General features: G+C 36.6%; 3 protein-coding genes across 20 annotated transcripts in view; 2 read left to right on the top strand and 1 right to left on the bottom strand.

The window, feature by feature from the left end:
- Positions 1 to 11,929, top strand: part of LOC105561994 (serine/threonine-protein kinase MARK2-like) — a 104,139-nt gene extending 92,210 nt beyond the window's left edge. For 11 of the 14 annotated variants that reach the window (XM_012012447.1, XM_012012446.1, XM_012012448.1 and 8 more), the window contains 3 exons: positions 6,774 to 6,815; positions 7,994 to 8,105; positions 8,651 to 11,929. In XM_012012447.1, the coding sequence (XP_011867837.1) occupies positions 6,774 to 6,815; positions 7,994 to 8,105; positions 8,651 to 8,869 (373 nt within the window). In that variant the 3' untranslated portion in view covers positions 8,870 to 11,929. Of the gene's footprint in view, positions 1 to 1,374; positions 5,793 to 6,773; positions 6,816 to 7,993; positions 8,106 to 8,650 lie in introns of those variants that run through there. The other 3 variants (XM_012012441.1, XM_012012443.1, XM_012012444.1) reach the window with 3 other exon arrangements.
- Positions 11,930 to 12,004: 75 nt separating this feature from the next.
- On the top strand, positions 12,005 to 13,655 carry LOC105561993 (bis(5'-nucleosyl)-tetraphosphatase [asymmetrical]). Its single transcript, XM_012012434.1, has 2 exons — positions 12,005 to 12,821; positions 13,213 to 13,655. The coding sequence occupies exons 1-2, from the start codon at positions 12,707 to 12,709 to the stop codon at positions 13,527 to 13,529; spliced, it is 432 nt and encodes a 143-aa protein (XP_011867824.1). The 5' UTR covers positions 12,005 to 12,706; the 3' UTR covers positions 13,530 to 13,655.
- A 1,508-nt stretch (positions 13,656 to 15,163) lies between these two features.
- Positions 15,164 to 19,050, bottom strand: LOC105561991. 5 transcript variants are annotated; one of them, XM_012012430.1, is made up of 6 exons: positions 18,611 to 19,050; positions 17,752 to 18,418; positions 17,333 to 17,646; positions 17,010 to 17,249; positions 16,587 to 16,853; positions 15,164 to 16,470 (listed from the first exon to the last, which is right to left on the bottom strand). In XM_012012430.1, exons 2-6 carry the CDS (start codon positions 18,227 to 18,229, stop codon positions 16,183 to 16,185), a joined length of 1,587 nt encoding a protein of 528 aa, XP_011867820.1. In that variant the 5' UTR covers positions 18,230 to 18,418; positions 18,611 to 19,050; the 3' UTR covers positions 15,164 to 16,182. The 5 variants fall into 5 exon arrangements, with proteins under 5 accessions (XP_011867820.1, XP_011867821.1, XP_011867819.1 ...); XM_012012431.1 differs by having other exon boundaries at positions 18,714 to 19,050; XM_012012429.1 differs by having other exon boundaries at positions 18,822 to 19,050.
- Between the last annotated feature and the right edge of the window lie 323 nt (positions 19,051 to 19,373).

Genomic DNA, 19,373 nt, shown 5'->3' with positions numbered 1-19,373 from the left:
TATACTAAAGTACCAAAGTCATTAGCAGAGTTACCCAAAATCGACACTTTTAAATACAATACATAATTGTTGCATGTACTATTTTAATCGAAACTTTCTATATCCACGCGTAAAGAAGATCCATGAAAATCAAATATTTCATAGCATAAAACATGGTTATATATTTTTGATTCTCTCCTTGATTTGATTCTACATCCATACTTGTTATAATTTACTTAACGATATATCTACATACCAAGTAGTAAATATATATTTAGTAATTTCATGCCGCCGTGTTATCCGATTACAAATACAAACTGAAAATGCTAGCATAAACATCACAGCTTTGCAGTGGATCCTCAGTGCATGCTTAGCATCTTAAACATTTAAGTGTTGAGATTTTAATATACTCGGTTATATTTCATATTGTGATATAGTTTGATAAATTGTATCTATTGTTTGCATGCAAATGACGTTTCTGTTTTTAAGGATGCACAATGACTATGTAATTCTGGAAATTCTATACGATATATTTACATATTATAAGGATATATATGATATTATTTGTTATAAATTCGATGAGCCAGCAGCGACCATTATCAGTGAAAGCCGCAAAACATGTAGCTTATGCATTTTGTTTCGTAGCTTTATTTATACTTACTTATATACCATTTTCATCCTCAAGCGTATCGCGTACTTCACCTATCTGTATTGTTTGTTTGTCCCATAAATATTGGCTTGACAGATTGTACCCTTTAGCTGAATTCTAAGTAGAAATATTTTCGTTCTATATGCATAACGAAAAGTACACAGCGTTGTATAGAGTTTTTATTTATTCACTATATTATAAATAGATTAAATCGTATATATTATATTGTTATAAGATTCGCGCTGAAGACAAATTCTCTTGACATCGATCGTTGGAAATAATACACACTGCTTGGCTGAATTGAGGCCACCTCGCATACTCATTGTGCATCCCTCTTTTTCACTCGATTGTAGCGAGGCATATCTTTGATTTATTATACATATATATGTATATATATGGATATATATGGATATATATATCCATATATATACGTATTTGGAATCTAATTATCGTATCGCACATTTAAATGCAAAATGACAGCGCATACTACACACGTACATAAGTACTTGGAGCTGAGGATGGAAGACTGCAGAATAACGAGAGTATACAATTCGTTGTAGACAATTGTTATAATATTCTCTGTCACTTTCATGATATGGTCACTGTACTCATCGTTCCAACATAGTACAGAATAATTGTGCAGAAATGTGCGAATTGACGGCATCCATAGCCATTGGTGCATCAGAACGAATATCTGACGTTTCTATTATCAATTCATACCGGTATATATATATTATATGCTGCAGGCCATGAACCATATAAGCTTCGCTTCATCTCTCGAGTTCCGACAAGCGAAAGGCCATACAGACACGGGTTTTAACACAACCGATGTGCCGACAGTATCATGATACAGCATACCCGATGCGTACCTAACGCATGTTGAATCGAGCTGGGCAAAGAGGCAAAAGACTATTTATTATTAGTCAACCGCTCAATGGATATTGTGTGATGTATACAATCTCAAAAGAGAAAAGAAAAACTCTTGACTCCGTTATTCTGTGGTTCTCAAGATTGAATGTAAATTACTTTTTTAAGAACTTTTACATGTCGAATATTGTGCGTCATCTACGATATGTATATGTGTACATATCGTGTATCATCGTATCCAAATTTATATACATATATATATATATGTACGTATATGTATGTATGATTATATGAATAGAGAAAAATGTCTTCCTGAAATCACAAACCAGGAAATCGCCTTACGCACTTAGATATAGCACTGATGATATCTGTGCCTTTCCTAATTCAGCCTGCCTATAACCGTATGCATACTTTACGTCGTCCATCTAAAGAGAAATCTGACACATCTCTCTCTCTTTATATTTTTCTACCATTTTTCACTCCACTAAAGCTGTCTTAGCTGTCACTTGTTTTGCTTTCGTTACAAAGTCACAGCAGAGAATGTCAAACCATTTTATGAGAAGCGATGATAGTTAATAGATGCCGCCCGACGTAAAGTATCTAGCCACTAAAATGATAGGTGTGATTTTTAATAAGTGTGCTCAAAACACTTATCTTTATACACCGGAAAGCATATTTTTCTGTGGAACGGCAGATGTGTGACAGGCATAGATTATTCTCCTACATTGAAATTAGCAAACTAGTAATCTTACAAATGTGATGAAATGACTTTTATCTGCAAATCAACGATACATATATAAACTAGCACACAAGTGTTTTACAACTCCTAAATATTTTCTTTCGAACGAACTCTTTAACGTCTTTAATAATGTCTTATTTATATTTTATCGGAGAAACACACGTTTATTCATGTTCCTTGTTTTTGTATATCACTACTATCCTTATATAATACCCCTTTTTTTTTCTCTCTATACTGCCTTTGGAAGATAAAAGCGACAGATGCTTGCTAACGTGAAAGTATATTATATTCGATCGTCATGATTGATTACGAGTGGTAGAGAATTTCGAGTGTGAGGAAAATGTTATAGTTATACTAACACTAACGAACGAACCAGACAGATTTAATAGATAATAGAGTACATATGATTGTTCGTACTTTGACAGATTTTTTTAAGTGAAGGAGGAAGTCTCGCCTTGTTTCCCCAGAGCTGAAATGAGAGCGAGCCGCATGCAGATATATCGCGCCATGGCAATCGCATCTTCCACGAATGTATTATTTTATTTCGTTTTGATTTTCTCTTTTTTTTCCATAAATTACAATGAGGACTAGAATAATGTTGTATATCTTGTAACAGTATAGTTAATTTTTTCTTTTTTTCTTTTTTAGGAAAATATGTTGGATAGTAATAATATTTCAAGTTATAATGTCGACTCTAATGATAAAACTTTCGTTATTGCAAATAATTAAAGTAATATCTCTTATATTGCGTATTTTCCTATTTTGCATAATATTATGTTGCTCGTTGAAGTTAATACCATTGACCGAGTATAATATAATGTACTATATATATCTATATATATATATATATCACAGTGAAAGCGTAAAATTCAGTAATTGTATATATTTATTAATAAATGTATTTGTTAGTAAATTATTTAAGGTTAGACAAAAAGAGTAAAAATGGAAATAAATATATTTCTAGTAAACATATACATTTACTCGCAACCCTATATTTTTATTCAGCTTCAGTGAAAACATACCAAGTAGTACAAACTTTTTTGCGTATACGAATTACCTATCCTGTTTAACAAATGATTTATAAATTAAACTGCATGCAGTTTAATTTTATTGAAATAATGAAGTATTAATATGCTATGATACTTTGAACAATGATAATTGTCGATCATACGATCTAAAATAACTATTTATCAGAAAACTAAACAAAGAACTTTTCAAAAATACGAGAAGTAAACAAATATTTTGTTGTTTAATAAAATAATTTCTATTTATCGGAACATAGTAAACTGTACAGAGTAATATTTTTAATTACATACTCTCTGTTGGAATACATTTTCGCTAAATTAAAATACCTAGTAAGTGCATACATTTTCTAGCAAAAGTATCAATTGTCTCCTCTTCTGGCAGTTTTAATAACATAAGGTTAGCATATACGCATAAATTTACTAGTAAGTGTGTACAGTTACTGATTTTACGCTGATACTGATTTTACGGTGTAACATATATATTGCTTTTGATATCCAGCATAGATTCCTTTTTTCAAAGATAGCGTGGAATACGTGTCTGGCTTTCTTGTAATGTCATTAATAAGTTTATACATTGGCTTCTTGTACTGATTCTTTCACTAAAACGAAATTCAAGGAAGTATGTCCTTAAAAATGAATGGATACGTATGTTGTCATATACATATGTATGTTTAGATATTGACATAGCTACAACATTTTCTTCCGTAAAGTATCTGGTGCGGCTTTATACTTTTCTTCTTATTTGTAGATCATTGTCGAGTTATAATAAATAACGTATTTCTTTGCAAGAATGAAAGAATCTAAACAAGTAAAGGAGCTAATCAACTCGATCTATTTACAATATTTAAAGAAAACCAATCTTACAATTGAATATTCTTCGTACATTGTTCGTTTTAATTGATTTTTATGTCTACGTTTTGTAATCAATGTCAGTGTAATAATTGCATTTATATTTGAATATTATTTAGTTGACTCAATTTGTTAAAAACAAATACATTTCAGTCGAATAAACGCAAATATGGAGTTATGTGAAACATATATCAGGCATTCCACTTTATCTTTTCTCTTTGATTAAAGTGCTTGTCGTTTAGTGCGATTAATTAAAGTATAACTTATTTTTATCAAACATTTTTCATTGTCGAGATTCTGTAAACAAATAGCAACAGATTACACAAAAAAAATAAATTTAATATACCAGAATAATTCTTTATTTCTGCAAATTGGAAATTATGTATAATACTATTCCGACGTTGATCTCAAAGCTGACTAATACATTATGATTAGAGTGCTATTTGATTGCAATGAATGGCAATTCGATTTTACCCACCTTGCTTTAATTTATTCTATTAATAAATATTAATTTGTATTGTATAAATTATTGAAAACACGACATATAATCGAACATTATTTGAACAAGGCAGGCCATAATTAATTGGTACTTCATTTATTTGTATATTGATTAATGTATCCTAATCTATACATTATATCATTATTTAATTATTAGAAATATACAATATTTAAGCACGTATGTCTTTGATAATCTCACTGTATAACAATAAAGATAAATGTTAATGAGCTGATTTCTTGTTAAAGAGCAATGCTGTGCTTAGTACAACGTAATATTAAAAATCCGATTAAATTAACTGTCATATATAATAGCTTATACCCAAGATTACTTTTTATAAATGTCATATTTATCATAGAAACCTATATATTTTTTAATATATAAGAAATCATACCTACCAGATTTTGAATGAAAAATACAGGAGCCAGATATTGCGCGTAAACCTTTACGGTGTAAGACGTAGCTATTAAAAATACTAATAACCTCTCTCTCTGCAATCTGGCTTTATTTCAATACTAAGTACAGGTATTGTCTTTGCGTATGTTATAAATAAATTCGAGAATTGTGATCATGTGTTACCCCAATATCGCATATACGTGCCTTCTCTCCCATATAATATTGTGTATTTCAAACATCTCGTTACACGATAGATCAGTGCACTAATCCTTCCACAGTCATTGCCAGTAGCATTTATTAATAATATCTGGTCAACGCAAAATAGCTTCTACATTTATATGGCAAATAACTATTATTATACGTTTATTAACGAATCATGGCGTATCCTATAGAGTGGCCTTGGGCTGCTTTTAAATTAAATATGTTATCCTACTTGTAGCAAATCAGAGAAATTTTATCGTCTCTGATCTTTTAAGACATTGATGATTTTTTTATATTCTTTTGTATGAAGGATATTTAAAAAAAAATCGTACATTTACTTCTATTGTATGATATGAGATATTTCCAATTAACTTTTTATTTACATCTCGTGAGATTGCACAATTAATGTATCCCGATATATTTAGTATTTTGATATATTTTCAACGAATGTTTAAAATCGTCATTACTAGGATTTGTTTTTGTATTTGTCACATGTTTATCGATATTCGGATACATAAGTGATATTAGAAAGTTATGAAGGTAATGAAGTGTAATAGCTAAGGTCACCCAATAAACTAGTGTGTATGAAAATGAGAGAAGCGAAAAGAGAGAAAGAATAATATTGAACAATTAAAGAAGAGAGGGAGAGAGAGAGAGAGAGAGAGAGAGAGAGAGAGAGAGAGAGAGAGACAACCACGTCATATTAAATATATCAAAACATGAATTAAAGAATATTTGTTTGCAAATTATATAATATAACATGTCTTTAAGTGATTACGCTCTTTGCTGCACTCCAACTACGTGCCCGTCCAAGCATCCAGAGTGGATCCTTAGGATATTCAATTAATTGTAGTCAATCCATTATTTAAAAAACCTAATTTAGAAATTCTAATTTAGATTTTACGTTATGGAGGGCAGTAAATAGCTTATGATGCATATAAACAAGATAGAAATATTATTTAATAATTTTAAGGAGCAATAATAGTAATAATTTCGCATTAATAAATATGTCAAAAATGTCTTGTATATGTTGTATTAATTTATTTCTAAATCCTTGTATACATAAAAGGAACGTTTTTGCCTGTGCGAAAATATGTCTTATAGCGTTCACGATGCATGTAACTCGATAGGAATGTGTTATGTGTGAATTGGGCTCTTTTTTTTGTACATTTACGCAACACGGTCATAATTTATCCCTTGATACACGATATCAGGAATCTGAGATTATTCTAGAAAAACAATCGCAATTTGCATAACTTAATTTCTCCGAGAGATAACATTTATCTTTCTTTAAACAATAAGCGCTTGTACTCGCGATGAGATTTCACGTCAGCACCACACGCCCTTGTGTTTCTTTTATATTTTTATAGAAAAATATATGTGTGCAATTTTGAAAATATCAACATGCCATTCCCATCAGAGATTTTCCAAGCTCATCATACCATATAACTTTCTGTGTCGTAATCAGTGTGCAATGGTGACAGGATGGTGATGGTTGTTATACATATGACAATTTGATTAATTTATCATGTTTAGTGTTTGTTAGCAACTGCCTTTGTTTTGTTATTTCAGCCCCATGGACCCATCCGTACCCCCCAAGCACCCAGTAGTGAGGTACGTTGCTATACATACCATAATACCACTATCCGTATTCTAATTTCTCACTCATTCATTCCTTGATTTTGCGTACACCCAACTTTCAGTTCGTCGGTCATTAACGTTCGTTTAAATACAATTTCATATTTGATGCACGATCATCCTTGTGCGACATAACATGCGTATTTCGTAAAGTGGTTCGGTTGTCCATCAAGAGTGTTTTAGATAATTACGTCAATATAAGAATTATGTTCCAATTATTACAATTATTTGTAGAAAAGAATGTTATTCCAGTTGCGCATAACTATCAATGCAAGATAATATTCGTTTGACACACGTGTGCGGAACACGTGTTGGATGATTGATTCTCGTCATTTCTGCTTCGTAATTTTCACCTGTCTTATCACTTGCGTGCTTCATCAATCACATATGTGCAGCGCGAGACTTTTTTTATTGCCATTTCATTATCGTAAGAATACCCCAAGATTTGACAACGTTACGATAGTAACCTAATATATGTATATCCAGGGTTGCGATGATTCACATATAACGTTTGTCTTTTTGTATAACTCATTTTTAAGTGTTCTTTACTATAAATGTAAATGTATGTATGCAGCACTAAAAGTGTAATTAAATTTATAACATAAGTGATTTGCATGTCGCGCATGTATGTTATAACTCTCTATAGGGTTTGATTCTGAACGAATTTCCATTTTACATTCACTTTTACGTTATCTATCGACAGCTTGCAAGAATTTTAGAGCGCAACGATTTTATATCGTAGAATCTCTTTAACTCGGGTTTAAGAATTTACTTTTACGCCGCAATTGCAAGTTTGAAGCTTCAATGTATTGTACAACTTATCACATTCTGCACAAGATCGACATTTTACATGACTCGATACATTTTGTAACTTTTAATTTCATCCTGACAAGCAATATAAAAACACGTTATAGCTTCTAATAATAGATGAAAGCAACGAATATACGGACAAATTCGTAAATTATCGTTAGATAAACAAAAGCGTGCAAGGTAGAAGCGTGTTTGGAATTTTGCTACGTGATTTAATGAAAATGTGTGCTTTTTACCGCAGTTGGATTTACCACCGCAATAAATTTATTCGTCAATTGTAAAATCTGTGCCACTGGAATCGCTTTATAGGTAATTGAACGGTTTAAGATATCTTTTTGTTACAGCGGAGCTACCACTAATGACGAACAGGTCAAGCCGCGCAGTCTACGTTTCACGTGGAGTATGAAGACTACCAGTAGTCGAGATCCTAACGAAATAATGTCTGAGATCCGAAAGGTATTGATAAAGAGAAGTTTACACAGAAGAAGAGAATATTCTTCTTTTGAAAATATGTTTAGTTTCAACGTGAAAATCTTGAAATGAGATTACGTTGCGTTAAAAGAAGAAAAACTTACTTGACTGAAGCACTTTTATATCATTCAATCGAGAAAAATATATGCTTGTTATTTAAGAATAATTTTCTTGAATGGGAAGGAAACAATATTGGATAGAAAATGACGTATTTTCAAATCGAAGAGTATAACGATTAAAATGATTTTAGTGTCAAAAGAATTATACAATATGTATTCTTGAAGTAACAATTATTGTATTATGAAATGCTTTTAAGACGATTGTTGCGTATATATACAAAACGATGAATGCGTTAATTTGAGTATGTAAGAGTTGATCTAACATTTTTTTCTTTCTGTGTATGTTAATGAATACGTTGCGATCGAAGGCGGTAGTGCGCTTTGTTATTAGCCCGTTTAAAGCCGAATGAAGACGGATGATACGATACGTTTACGTGGGAGACCAGAGACGTTATCAGATTGTTGTTTCAGGTACTGGACGCCAACAAATGTCAGTACGAGCAACGCGAGCGGTTCCTATTGCTGTGCGCGCACGGCGAGGCGGCGACGGACAGCCAAGTGCAGTGGGAGATCGAAGTCTGCAAGCTGCCACGACTTTCCCTGAACGGGGTGCGGTTCAAGCGTATCTCCGGCACGTCGATCGGTTTTAAAAATATCGCCAGCAAAATCGCGAACGAGCTCAAGCTGTGACTGTCGGCCACGGGCGCCCTAGCCGCCAATCGCGCCAACCCATAACGACCTCGTGAGCGTAGCCACCAAGTGGCGGTGGTCACCGAGGAGTTTTACTCTTGTTTCTTCTTCTGGGACTCCGACTCCGAATCCGATACCCAAGAAATATTCGTTTAAACGCGATTCCTCCGTCCCGGTCGACGAACGTCATCGTCAGGAGAGAGGGGAAAAAAGGGAGAGGTGCCGCTATTAACGATTCGTCGAAAAAAGTCCGAAACTGTGATCCGTGACGGCTAATACGTATTCAAATACTCCCGAGTGCCAAAATGGAGAACTAGATCGGGTCTTCGTAACGTTTTGCGAGCGAGAAGAGAGAGAAAGGGGGGGGGGGAGAGAGAGAGAGAGAGAGAGAGAGAGAGAGAGAGAGAGAGAGAGAGAGAGAGACGGACCAGCTGACCTGATCAACCGTACAAAGAAGCTGGCATTAGATACAATAATCTATGTTTATTAGTTTTGAATTTTCGTTATAGATAACAAGGAACTGTGCATCCGAGCGGAAATAATCGTGCTTACAGGTTGATCTGCCTTCCCAATTTTCGAACAATCCATCATACCTGTCATAAAGTATCGCTTTATTTTCAAACAGTATTACGTTTTATGTTGTCTTGACGTTGAAGGTATCTGCATACAAATTAATATGTCCCTAGAAGATTATCGAATACTTATCGCAATACTATCTGATGTAAGATGCTGAAGAATTAAAGTAGAATCGATGCAATCGGATTGTTAAATGTGCCTAATAAAACATTTTCTCACATCGATTTCCTTTTTCACCGCATCGGCGTTCCTTGTACAATAAAATGACGCGACTACGCGGAAAATAAAAGAACGTAAAGCAGTGCATCTGCAACGTCAAGAGATTTCTCTGTAACTTGCTGTTTGTCTCAAGTCTTACGTCTTACATGTAAAATTTTACAAACACGAGGTTTTACCTGTAAATAATTTGACAAATTTATAGAACTGAGAGTTACGTGTTGCGTTATCGACGAGCATCCGTCATCACGTGTAATGTATTAGCGCCGCAAACAAATCATGAATTGAATTAATTTTATGTTGCACATTATGCAACCGCGTTCATTGTTTTCAAACATTTTTATGATACTTTACTTTTTTTATCTGTAGTATAAGTTTGAAAATACGCAGCACTATATAGACATTAGCCAATTATGATTAAAACGTGTAATAATTATTATTAATATTTTTATTTTTATCATAGACGACAAGAGTATAGATATATGTATATGTATGCATATATATATATGTATATGTATATATATGTATATATTATATATAGTATACACAATGCTATAAAGGTAGAAGCAGAGAAATTATTAACATAATTTAGAAATATCGTCGAGTTATTACTCGTGTGTTTCATGTGAATAATACCCACACTTCATCATTCTCAAAATTGGAATTATAAATCTAAACTACATCAGTAATAACAAGATTTGTTATTTCTACGAGAAATATGATAATATTAAATTTAAGTATTATAATTGGCTATATTGTACTATTTAATCCTTTCATTCAGAAGTATTTGCAGTTGAATGAAATAAAATTAGAGATTACCGTAAACCGTAGAAGCGAACTAGAGACTTGGTGTATATAGTATATATTACGAAGGTACTAAAAATTACCGAGAAAAAGTGAGTGAGAGAAAGAGAGCGAGAGAGCGAGCGAGAGAGAACCTCACACACCAAAATCATAAAATACACTTTGGAACTCGAGTATCGCAAACTTTTTATATTTGCCTAAGATTAATGAAGTATGTTATTAAAATAGGCAATGACTAATTTATTTACATACTATAAAACTCAATGATTTTTCACATTTCTAACACTTGCTACACTGAGAAATACAGAGTATAACTTCAGCGCGCCAGCACGATGTACGATCGCGATGTCGACGTCGTGTTGCGGATCATGAAACGACTGATAGCAACTAAGTATCGGCGCCAATTGTCCGTTACCGAACATCTTGACAAAAATTCTAAGTAAATGATTAACGCAGCACCGGCATCGGGACTTACCTTCTTTGTGCATAACCATACCAGTTTCGCGTCATTATCGGATTACTTCATCAACCAATAAGCGAGATAATGTAATATAACGATGTAGTAATAATGTTATCGATTTACAAGGAGAGGCAACTTGGATGCAAACATTTACACACTCTAAGAGAGAGCGAGAGAGAGAGAGAGATCCACTTCACTTTTAGCAAATTAGAGGATAATGATCGTTTTCTTTTTTCCATTTGTTCCTACGTCTATCAGAGTTAGTATCCTGAGTACAATATCGAGCGTCATTATTATCACCGTGTAAAATAAAAAGAAAAGGATTATAATCCAGAGCGGCCGTTGTAAATGACTCTATAGAGATGTATTACAGTCACACACAGACACACAGACACACACACCATAAATAGGAATTATTATTATCATTATTATTATTATTATTATTAATGTTAACGTAAGATCCTTCAGATAGCATTAATAATACACATCCCCGACATATAGATGAATTAATTATCTATCGTAATCTTATACATAAATCCACCCTTCGCCCGCTTGCTTTACGAAATAAATGTATAAATTAATGATCGATGCTTAAGTGAAGGAGAAGATATAAATCTAAAGACATTCTTGATTTTAACGGCGTGAGAAAAGGATTTATCGAGAAACAATTAGACTCGTGGAGCTACACGGGCGACGCTCTTACAATTAGGATAGATCGAATTCGGCGTAAACGCCGGGGGAGAGCTCTCTTGTGATTTTTTGTATGTAAGTGCCGCGAAAGAATATAGCACTCCCGCAGTTGTCGCCCGCGTGGCTGCGCGCGACCACCACTACTACGACGACTACTACGCGCACATTACACACATACGTGAATTACGTACATACACACGTACGTCGGTCTCTTTGTAGATAGGTACATACATATACAGCTTTGCTAAGTGTTTTCTGGTGATCGGTATCTAGCCAAAATGTAGCAAAACGTTTATAATAAAATGGTAACACGCATTGTTTCCCAATTCAGATTCCTGTCAAACGCGCGAGCGAGCTTTTCTTTTCTTTCGATTATCAATTCACTCGCAGCTCAGCGAAAAGCCGAGTGCCGGTATAGATTCATCGCATGAGATTCCTGTTTCCTGCAACCGTGAAAGGAGGAAGTGGACGTAATTCCTTTCTATACTATTCTATCAAATAATGTGCAATATATATATACACTGTATAAATACGTTCGAGCTAAATTTGCAAAAGTACAAAAAATAGGCGACGATTCGAGAAAGGAAATCAATATTGTATTGGATCTTACGAATATCGCTGACACAATATCAATGTTACAAGATAAAATTACATTCTTTTCAACTCGAAGGCCATTGGCTTGCGGGTATAAGAGGTTCGAAAGATGTCTCGAGAAACATTTATTAGGACGCACAATGGACGAGTATATTTTTTTATTGCGAATTTGGTTGCTTGCATTAGTGTGCACCGAGCTGATGCCTTCCCATATGAATGTAGGACACATACACTTTTCATGTATGTATATGCAAAATGTATAAATATATTGATACGTGCACAAAAATTCATGTGGGAAGGCGTCAGTGATTCCTAGCGTGCATACACTGGAGGACAGAGTTGTATTGTATTATTTTAAATCGCTACTCGGGAACTTTGCTCGCCTCATTCCGATTGGTCGAATCCGAATTTTCCCGCCCGCAATCTCTAACGCGCGGTTCGATACGGACTTTAGCTCACAGCTGTAATCGGCAGTAATTTCCCGACCACCGGCAGTCATGTCGCTGCAACAACGCGCTTGCGGCCTTGTGATTTTTCGCCGGCTACAAGGTACCATTCAGTATCTGCTGATGCAGACATCGTACGGAGACCATCACTGGACACCGCCTAAAGGTTAGCATTTCTCTACATTGACACGGCTCGTCAGCTGTTACTTGGCGAACAAGCGGATTAAGGTTCCGTTCACGTCGCGTGATTCAGTTCTCTGGCACATACAATACGCATACGTTTACTTCCTCTCTTCACGTGGCAGGGTGTTAGTCTAAATATTTCTTATCTTTGAATTTCTTGCGAAAAATATTACCTCTCAGTAGGCGAGCGTCTCGCCAATTTGGCCAGCCAAGTACGTGGAAATATTCATCGCAATAAACAGTTGATTCTTGAATGCCACATACCGTAACAACTAGTTGAGTCAAACTGTTTGTTGTTGGACGATCGTATTAGCGCGATAATTTAAATTTAAAAAAAATTGGAGCGATTAAGCTCGGTTCATACGCTGTCTCAGGGCACGTCGACCCGGACGAATCCGACATGGAGACGGCCTTGCGCGAGACTCGGGAAGAGGCTGGCTTCCTGCCGCACGACCTCAAGATCTTCGAGGACGCGAGGCACGAGATGACGTACCAAGTGAAAGGGACGCCGAAGATCGTCATCTATTGGCTGGCGGAGCTGCTTAATCCGGACAAGCCCGTGAGATTGTCGGACGAGCACCAGGCGTTCGACTGGCTGCCGTTGCGCGAGGCGTGCGACCGCGCGAGATACGACGAGATGCGGAAGGCGCTCAACGAATTCGACAAATACGTGTCGCAAGATCTTGCGTAGACGCCGTCGAGAGACATGTATCTTTCCATTCAGCGACCCAAGTTCGACACAAGCAACGACATATATGTATGCACATAGACCAGGCGTTCGGGCGCTTCTCTCTGTAAATACATTCAATGAAAACGAGCCCTTCGATTTGAAATCGCTTTAAAAATGGCGACGCTCTTCTACATTCGAGTGAGCGAGGGGGGAGAATGAGATAGAAAAGGCCTCGGATTTGCATTGCCGAACGCAGCTATTGTCTGGTGCAGAGTAAAGGTACCATTTCATGCGCAGCATACTGCCGCAGCAACTCGCTGCTATTGGTTGAAGAATTGTTACTAGATGCTGCAAAATAAATTTCACCATATTTTGCTTCATCGCTGTGAAGTTCAATTGAACGAACAGCAAAGCAGCAGACACGCGATCTAGCCGGCCAGTGCTGCTGCAGCTATTCCTTTTCCGTGAGCAGCAAATATGCTGTAGTGAATTTGGATCACGTGACTAATTTGCTGCTGCTGCATGCTGCGTATGAAAAGGCACCTTTCCAGCATGTAGGAAAAAATCAATGGTACGCAGAAAAACCGTAGGCAATGAGCGAATTTTTTTAGTACGCTACCATTTTTAAACTCTCAGCTGTGATTGGCCGAGTTGCCCATTGTCGTGTCTTATCGCGCTTACATTTTTTCTTCCGTGCAGTAGGTAGCACCCAGTACCTAGTGCTCGGACTATACTGCGACAACTAGGTCGATACGCAGAAGTCCAAGCGGTGAATTAGTAGCTACTAGCCACAATGGTTAACGTTTTACGAAGTCTACACTCTTTCCTGAAATACTGGTACTTTCGATATACGCTCGTTACTGAGTTGTATATGGTAGAAAAATGGGAAAGGAATTTTATCAGTATCCTTTTGTCACAGTTGTCAAAACACTCATAACCTTTAAGATCCCGATCAAGATATCTCGACGTCAGCATCGAGTTTTGTGCGTTATAATGTTAAGTAACGGATCGCGTAAATAATACAATGGTATAACATTGAATTTTGCAGTTAGACGCGTAAGACGCTACCCAACACTCGTCGCTCTTTCCTACCAATAAAATCTATATTTTTCTTAACATTGATACAAGATATTTTTATGCTGGTGGTATTCGCCCTCTTCTTCGTCTTCAATTACAAAGTACTGCTGCCAGTCACACAATACGTAGTTGGAAATTAATGCTACTGTTATTTCTGCAATTTGTGTAAAACTTGCGCATCGTTTTAACATTCTATTTGTAAAAGAAGATTGTAACGGAAATGTATTAAAAATAAGTCTTTCAAGTATAATTGTCTTATATTAAATTTTGCATGAAATTTGTACAGAGATACAATAAGAATCTATCAGCGAGAACAAATGGAAGCTAAGAGTTGCATTAAAATTTGATTTCAATGTAGCAAAATTATGTTGAAATATTTATCTTGTTTTATTGACACAAAAGGAACAATGGAATTCTAAAGTTGTCAAAACCACATCCTTCATCAAAGGTGACTTATTATCTAATAAAATATAACGCAAATTGTGTAATCAAGTAGTTTCTTTCCTGAAGCAAAAATATATGTGATATAATCGCCGTATTTTTAGGAATTGAGACACGAGTAAAATATATACACGTAATAAATATTAAATTTTTATTTTTTTTTAATATGAAGTTCATTATACGAATAACCATTAACCAATACTTTTAACAATTTCTATAATATTATATACTTTGCAAATTTCTCAATATTCAATGATTTGCATTGTTACCCCAAACTTAATTCACTGCATCTGATATTATCTCCACGTGTCGGAATTTAAAGAATTTACACAAATTATAGATTTTTGTATCTGGCAATGAGAAACGTCAACACAGACAGCTTTTATCTAATAATATTTAACATTATAAATAGGCACAATAGGAGTAATACGAACCAGATTTTGCAATGACTCTTTTCCTCCTTCTTTCTCCCTCTCATTTTACAACTTCAACTATGTATAAAGATTAAATTTGATGACATCATAGTTTTGTAATAATAAAGACTAAATTGTCGCGCCTGTCAGGCATAAGTTTTGGTATCGTTCTATAAAAATTATCAATATACAAACTGTTCCCGTAACTTTAATTAAGATAAAATTACACATATTCAAAATAATGGTTAAAAGATCATGTAGTTAGGAATAAAATAAAGAAATAAGTGTAGTAGTAATAATAAGAACAATAGCAATGATATTGAAGTTTACATAATACACGATTTCGCAATACACTGTGTAAGTGTACGAAGCACTGCCGTCCTGACGTATTTACATATAAGATTACTAAAGTTCGCCAAGTGAACATAGGCACTTGTCGTGCCTAAAATCACACAAGTTCTATCTCTTCCCTCTTCATTATTATTATTATTTTTTCTTTAATTATACTACGCCGTCTCCCTCGGTATCTATTATCGCTTAAGACGAGTACAATGCTTTTATTGCTAATATTGCAATGATATTCTGTGTAACTGTGTATGTCAGAGTCATGATATTCCTGGTATTACAATGTCGTATGCACGTACCGCTCGCATTTGATACGGCGGCACAACTGTAAATATGGGTAAAGAAACATAATTATGCAACATGTAATAAAATTCTATCGAATATTAATACGAAGAGATTCATATCGGTAAACATGATATGGATCTACAGTCCGTGTGCGAGTCGCTTTCCGTGTCTAATCGCCTGACTCGCACCCTCTGCTTATAGTGATACTCTTTGAGATAGCTCTTAAGTGTCTTTGGCAACTGCAGCTTGTTTATGCCATCGTATGTTGTTCGCGTGGTTATCACCGCTCTGCACAGATGCTGCAGCGGAAATGCGAAATTCCGATGCAACGGGATAGTGAGCATGGGCTCGAAAAACATACAACACGAGGGGTCCTTATAATGTTCGATTAAACCGCATACCTGTAAATCGGACCTCGTATAAACGGATTATGAATTACACCAGATAATAGGCTACTACAAGTTGATTGTCAATACTAGGTGCGAGATAGCAAACAAATAGGGACGAATATACATACTGTTTCGGAAGCGTAAACTCCTGGATCGTGTGAATCAAAACTAAACTTATGGTTCCATTGCTCGATCCGTGCGTGTAACGAGCGCCCATATTTACGGAAGCTCACGGAAAACAAGAATTCCTCCTGCGCGGAATCTCGCAGCAAGAACGTACCCTCTTGCTTGCCCTCTAATAAACGTTCTGCCTCGTAACGGTCCATCTTACCCCAATAGAAGGAGCAGGCTGTGATCGATCTCAAGTCCGGTACGAGACAATGGACATAATCCACCTGTATTATGAAATAGCGAAACAGTGAACACACATGACTTGTAAATACACTTATCCCTCGATTCTCGTGCTACTTTTTGACGCGTTTTTTTATATAAATCGGCTATTGAACAAACATAAATTTAATCAGCGACACGAGAGGACATAAATGGTTTACCTGCGTGTGCGCAGGCCTTTCGATATTTGGAATTAACGTAAAGTCGATCTGGGATAAGGCTGTAAGAGCGGCAGCTTGTATGCCGGCATGTGCTTGGAACAACGCCGCCAAACTGTCCACCGTTATTCCGTTAGGGTGAACTTGTATTCCAGTAGGATAATTAGGCCTATAACCGGGAGGAGGCTCGACGCCTTCCTCCATCTCTCGAGCGCGTTGCATTCGAGCGCGTTCGTCGCAATCCTTCAAACAGAAGAAAAAGCCCACTGATAGATAGCGAATCCCTGTAAGCTTCTCTTAAAAACCATCTAGAAATGAATACGCACTTCCATAGGAAATTCTTCGGGGTTGAATCGCGATAAATCAATTACGGGACTCGGTGGCAAAGGCCCGAGGACGGGGCTTTGCGGAGCGGATCGACTATTAAACACGATGCCCGCACCCATAGGATGCTCCTCGGTTCTCCTGTAACCGGTGCAGATACAATCGGAGTTACCGTTCCCCTGGCCGGGAATAATGTCCGTGTTTTTCGAGCTTTTGCTCTTGGCGCAGTTAAATTTTAATACCCAGTTGCTACGTTTCTTCTTCGACGATAAAACGTGATTACATATTGGGCTTTGATCCTTGTTGCGCTGTTTATCTAATGCGAGCAAACAAATTGACATTACCAATCGCACCAGTCGACAAGCAGCGGAATTACAAGAGTTACATGCGAGAGAAAGAGAGAGATAAACTTGGTACATACTTTTTCTCTTTCCAAATGACAAAGTTTTAGAGGATCTTCTTAAGGGTGGATTTACAGGACTATCCTCGGAACTGCTACTACTGTTGCTACCGCCAGAACTATCGCAACACGCTTCCTGTTGCCTAAATGGCGGCTCGTTCGTAACGTTACCATTGTTACAAACTTGCTTCGTATCCGGAGTTTCGACGGGTTGACTATACAAAGATTCGAATCTAGTATTATGGTTGTCTACATCTAAGTTTAAATGATCGTTGTCCAAATTCCCCTCTAGTTTACATTCTGGTCTGTTGGGCAGTATATTAGGATTCGTTACAGGTACATTGCCATTAGTCTCGCTATCGGGCAAGCTCTCACTGCCATCTCGATTCACCATTTCCGAGGGCAACGGGTGGCCGAGCGCATTAGCGCATATCTCTGTAGGCTGTCTTTCACCATCCATTCTAAACAAGTCTCTGAGACTAGCAAAGTGCTGTCCCATTATTAATTTGCATGACAGGCATTTTATTGCCTTACTGATCCCTCGACTACGCCATGATTGTGGAAACTGTACAAGACGCACGTCTCTAATTCGGCATGATGCGACTCGGACTTTTCACAAGTGTTATATTCACCTAGCCGCATGGAGGACGTTCCGTCAGAGAATGCAGTGGGTTCGTCGCATTGTCACCTGTGTCAACAAGAAAAATTCACAACTAAAGAAACAGTCGTCTTACAGCACGCAATAGACTATATCTACATTCAAACGAATGACTCATGCTTTTTAGTGTCGATTGAGGAAATGAACACACGCTGTATTATCGAGTCGAGAGTACAAATACACTGTGCGACGCGTCACGGTCCTAGATGAGAAACGATCTACCTCGGGCGAAAAAATGACGGGTCGAGTGTCTAGATTCGCACGTCGGCAACCCTTGTGCGCCACATGAAATTACTTATCGTGTGTGATTGATAGTGCGATTCACCTCGCGCACAGATTTCGTTATTGGATAAAGAGGTGATATCGGTCTCTTGAAAAAGTATTGCCCGACGGTAGGAGCAGATCGAGACATGTTCGAACCAACGTTACGCACGGGACGAGCGGACGATTAGCGGGCGACACGCAGAGCGAACGGATGACTGGGACTTTACATAACGACGGCACCACCGCTAGGAACACCACGGAAATTACGCTTCCCACCGCGACGTGACTCCTCGTCGACCCGCGACCATCGGAGCTCAGGCAACCAAAATTGTCAAAACACGTCCCGACGATTCATCAGCCATTTTCCCTAATTGTGACAAGCCATGGGGTACACGTGTGATAGAGTACCGACCCACTCAAAAACAAAATCCTTCGCGTCATTGGCTGCTGGATACAATAGACATCGGGTGCTTTCCAATTATTTTACACTTTTTAACACAAACGTACACAAGAAGACACAAAGTGTCGCGATGTGCACGACTCAATTGGAACAAAATATACCACAAAGAGTACACAAAGTAGTATAGTATCCATGCTTGGTATTTTTAATCCATGGTGGTAATTGAAACTGCGTCACCTAATGTTGATTCAAAATATTTATTACCTCAATGATACTCTGAATATTGCCGTTGTTCATTGTTGAGTAAAAAGAAAAAAATGT

Source organism: Vollenhovia emeryi, unplaced genomic scaffold, assembly GCF_000949405.1.
Source record: "Vollenhovia emeryi isolate VEMERY1.0 unplaced genomic scaffold, V.emery_V1.0 DF939197.1, whole genome shotgun sequence".
NCBI classification, from domain to species: Eukaryota; Metazoa; Arthropoda; class Insecta; order Hymenoptera; family Formicidae; genus Vollenhovia; species Vollenhovia emeryi.
The sequence above is the reverse complement of the archived record's forward strand: the minus strand, read 5'-3'. Positions and strand labels throughout refer to the sequence as shown.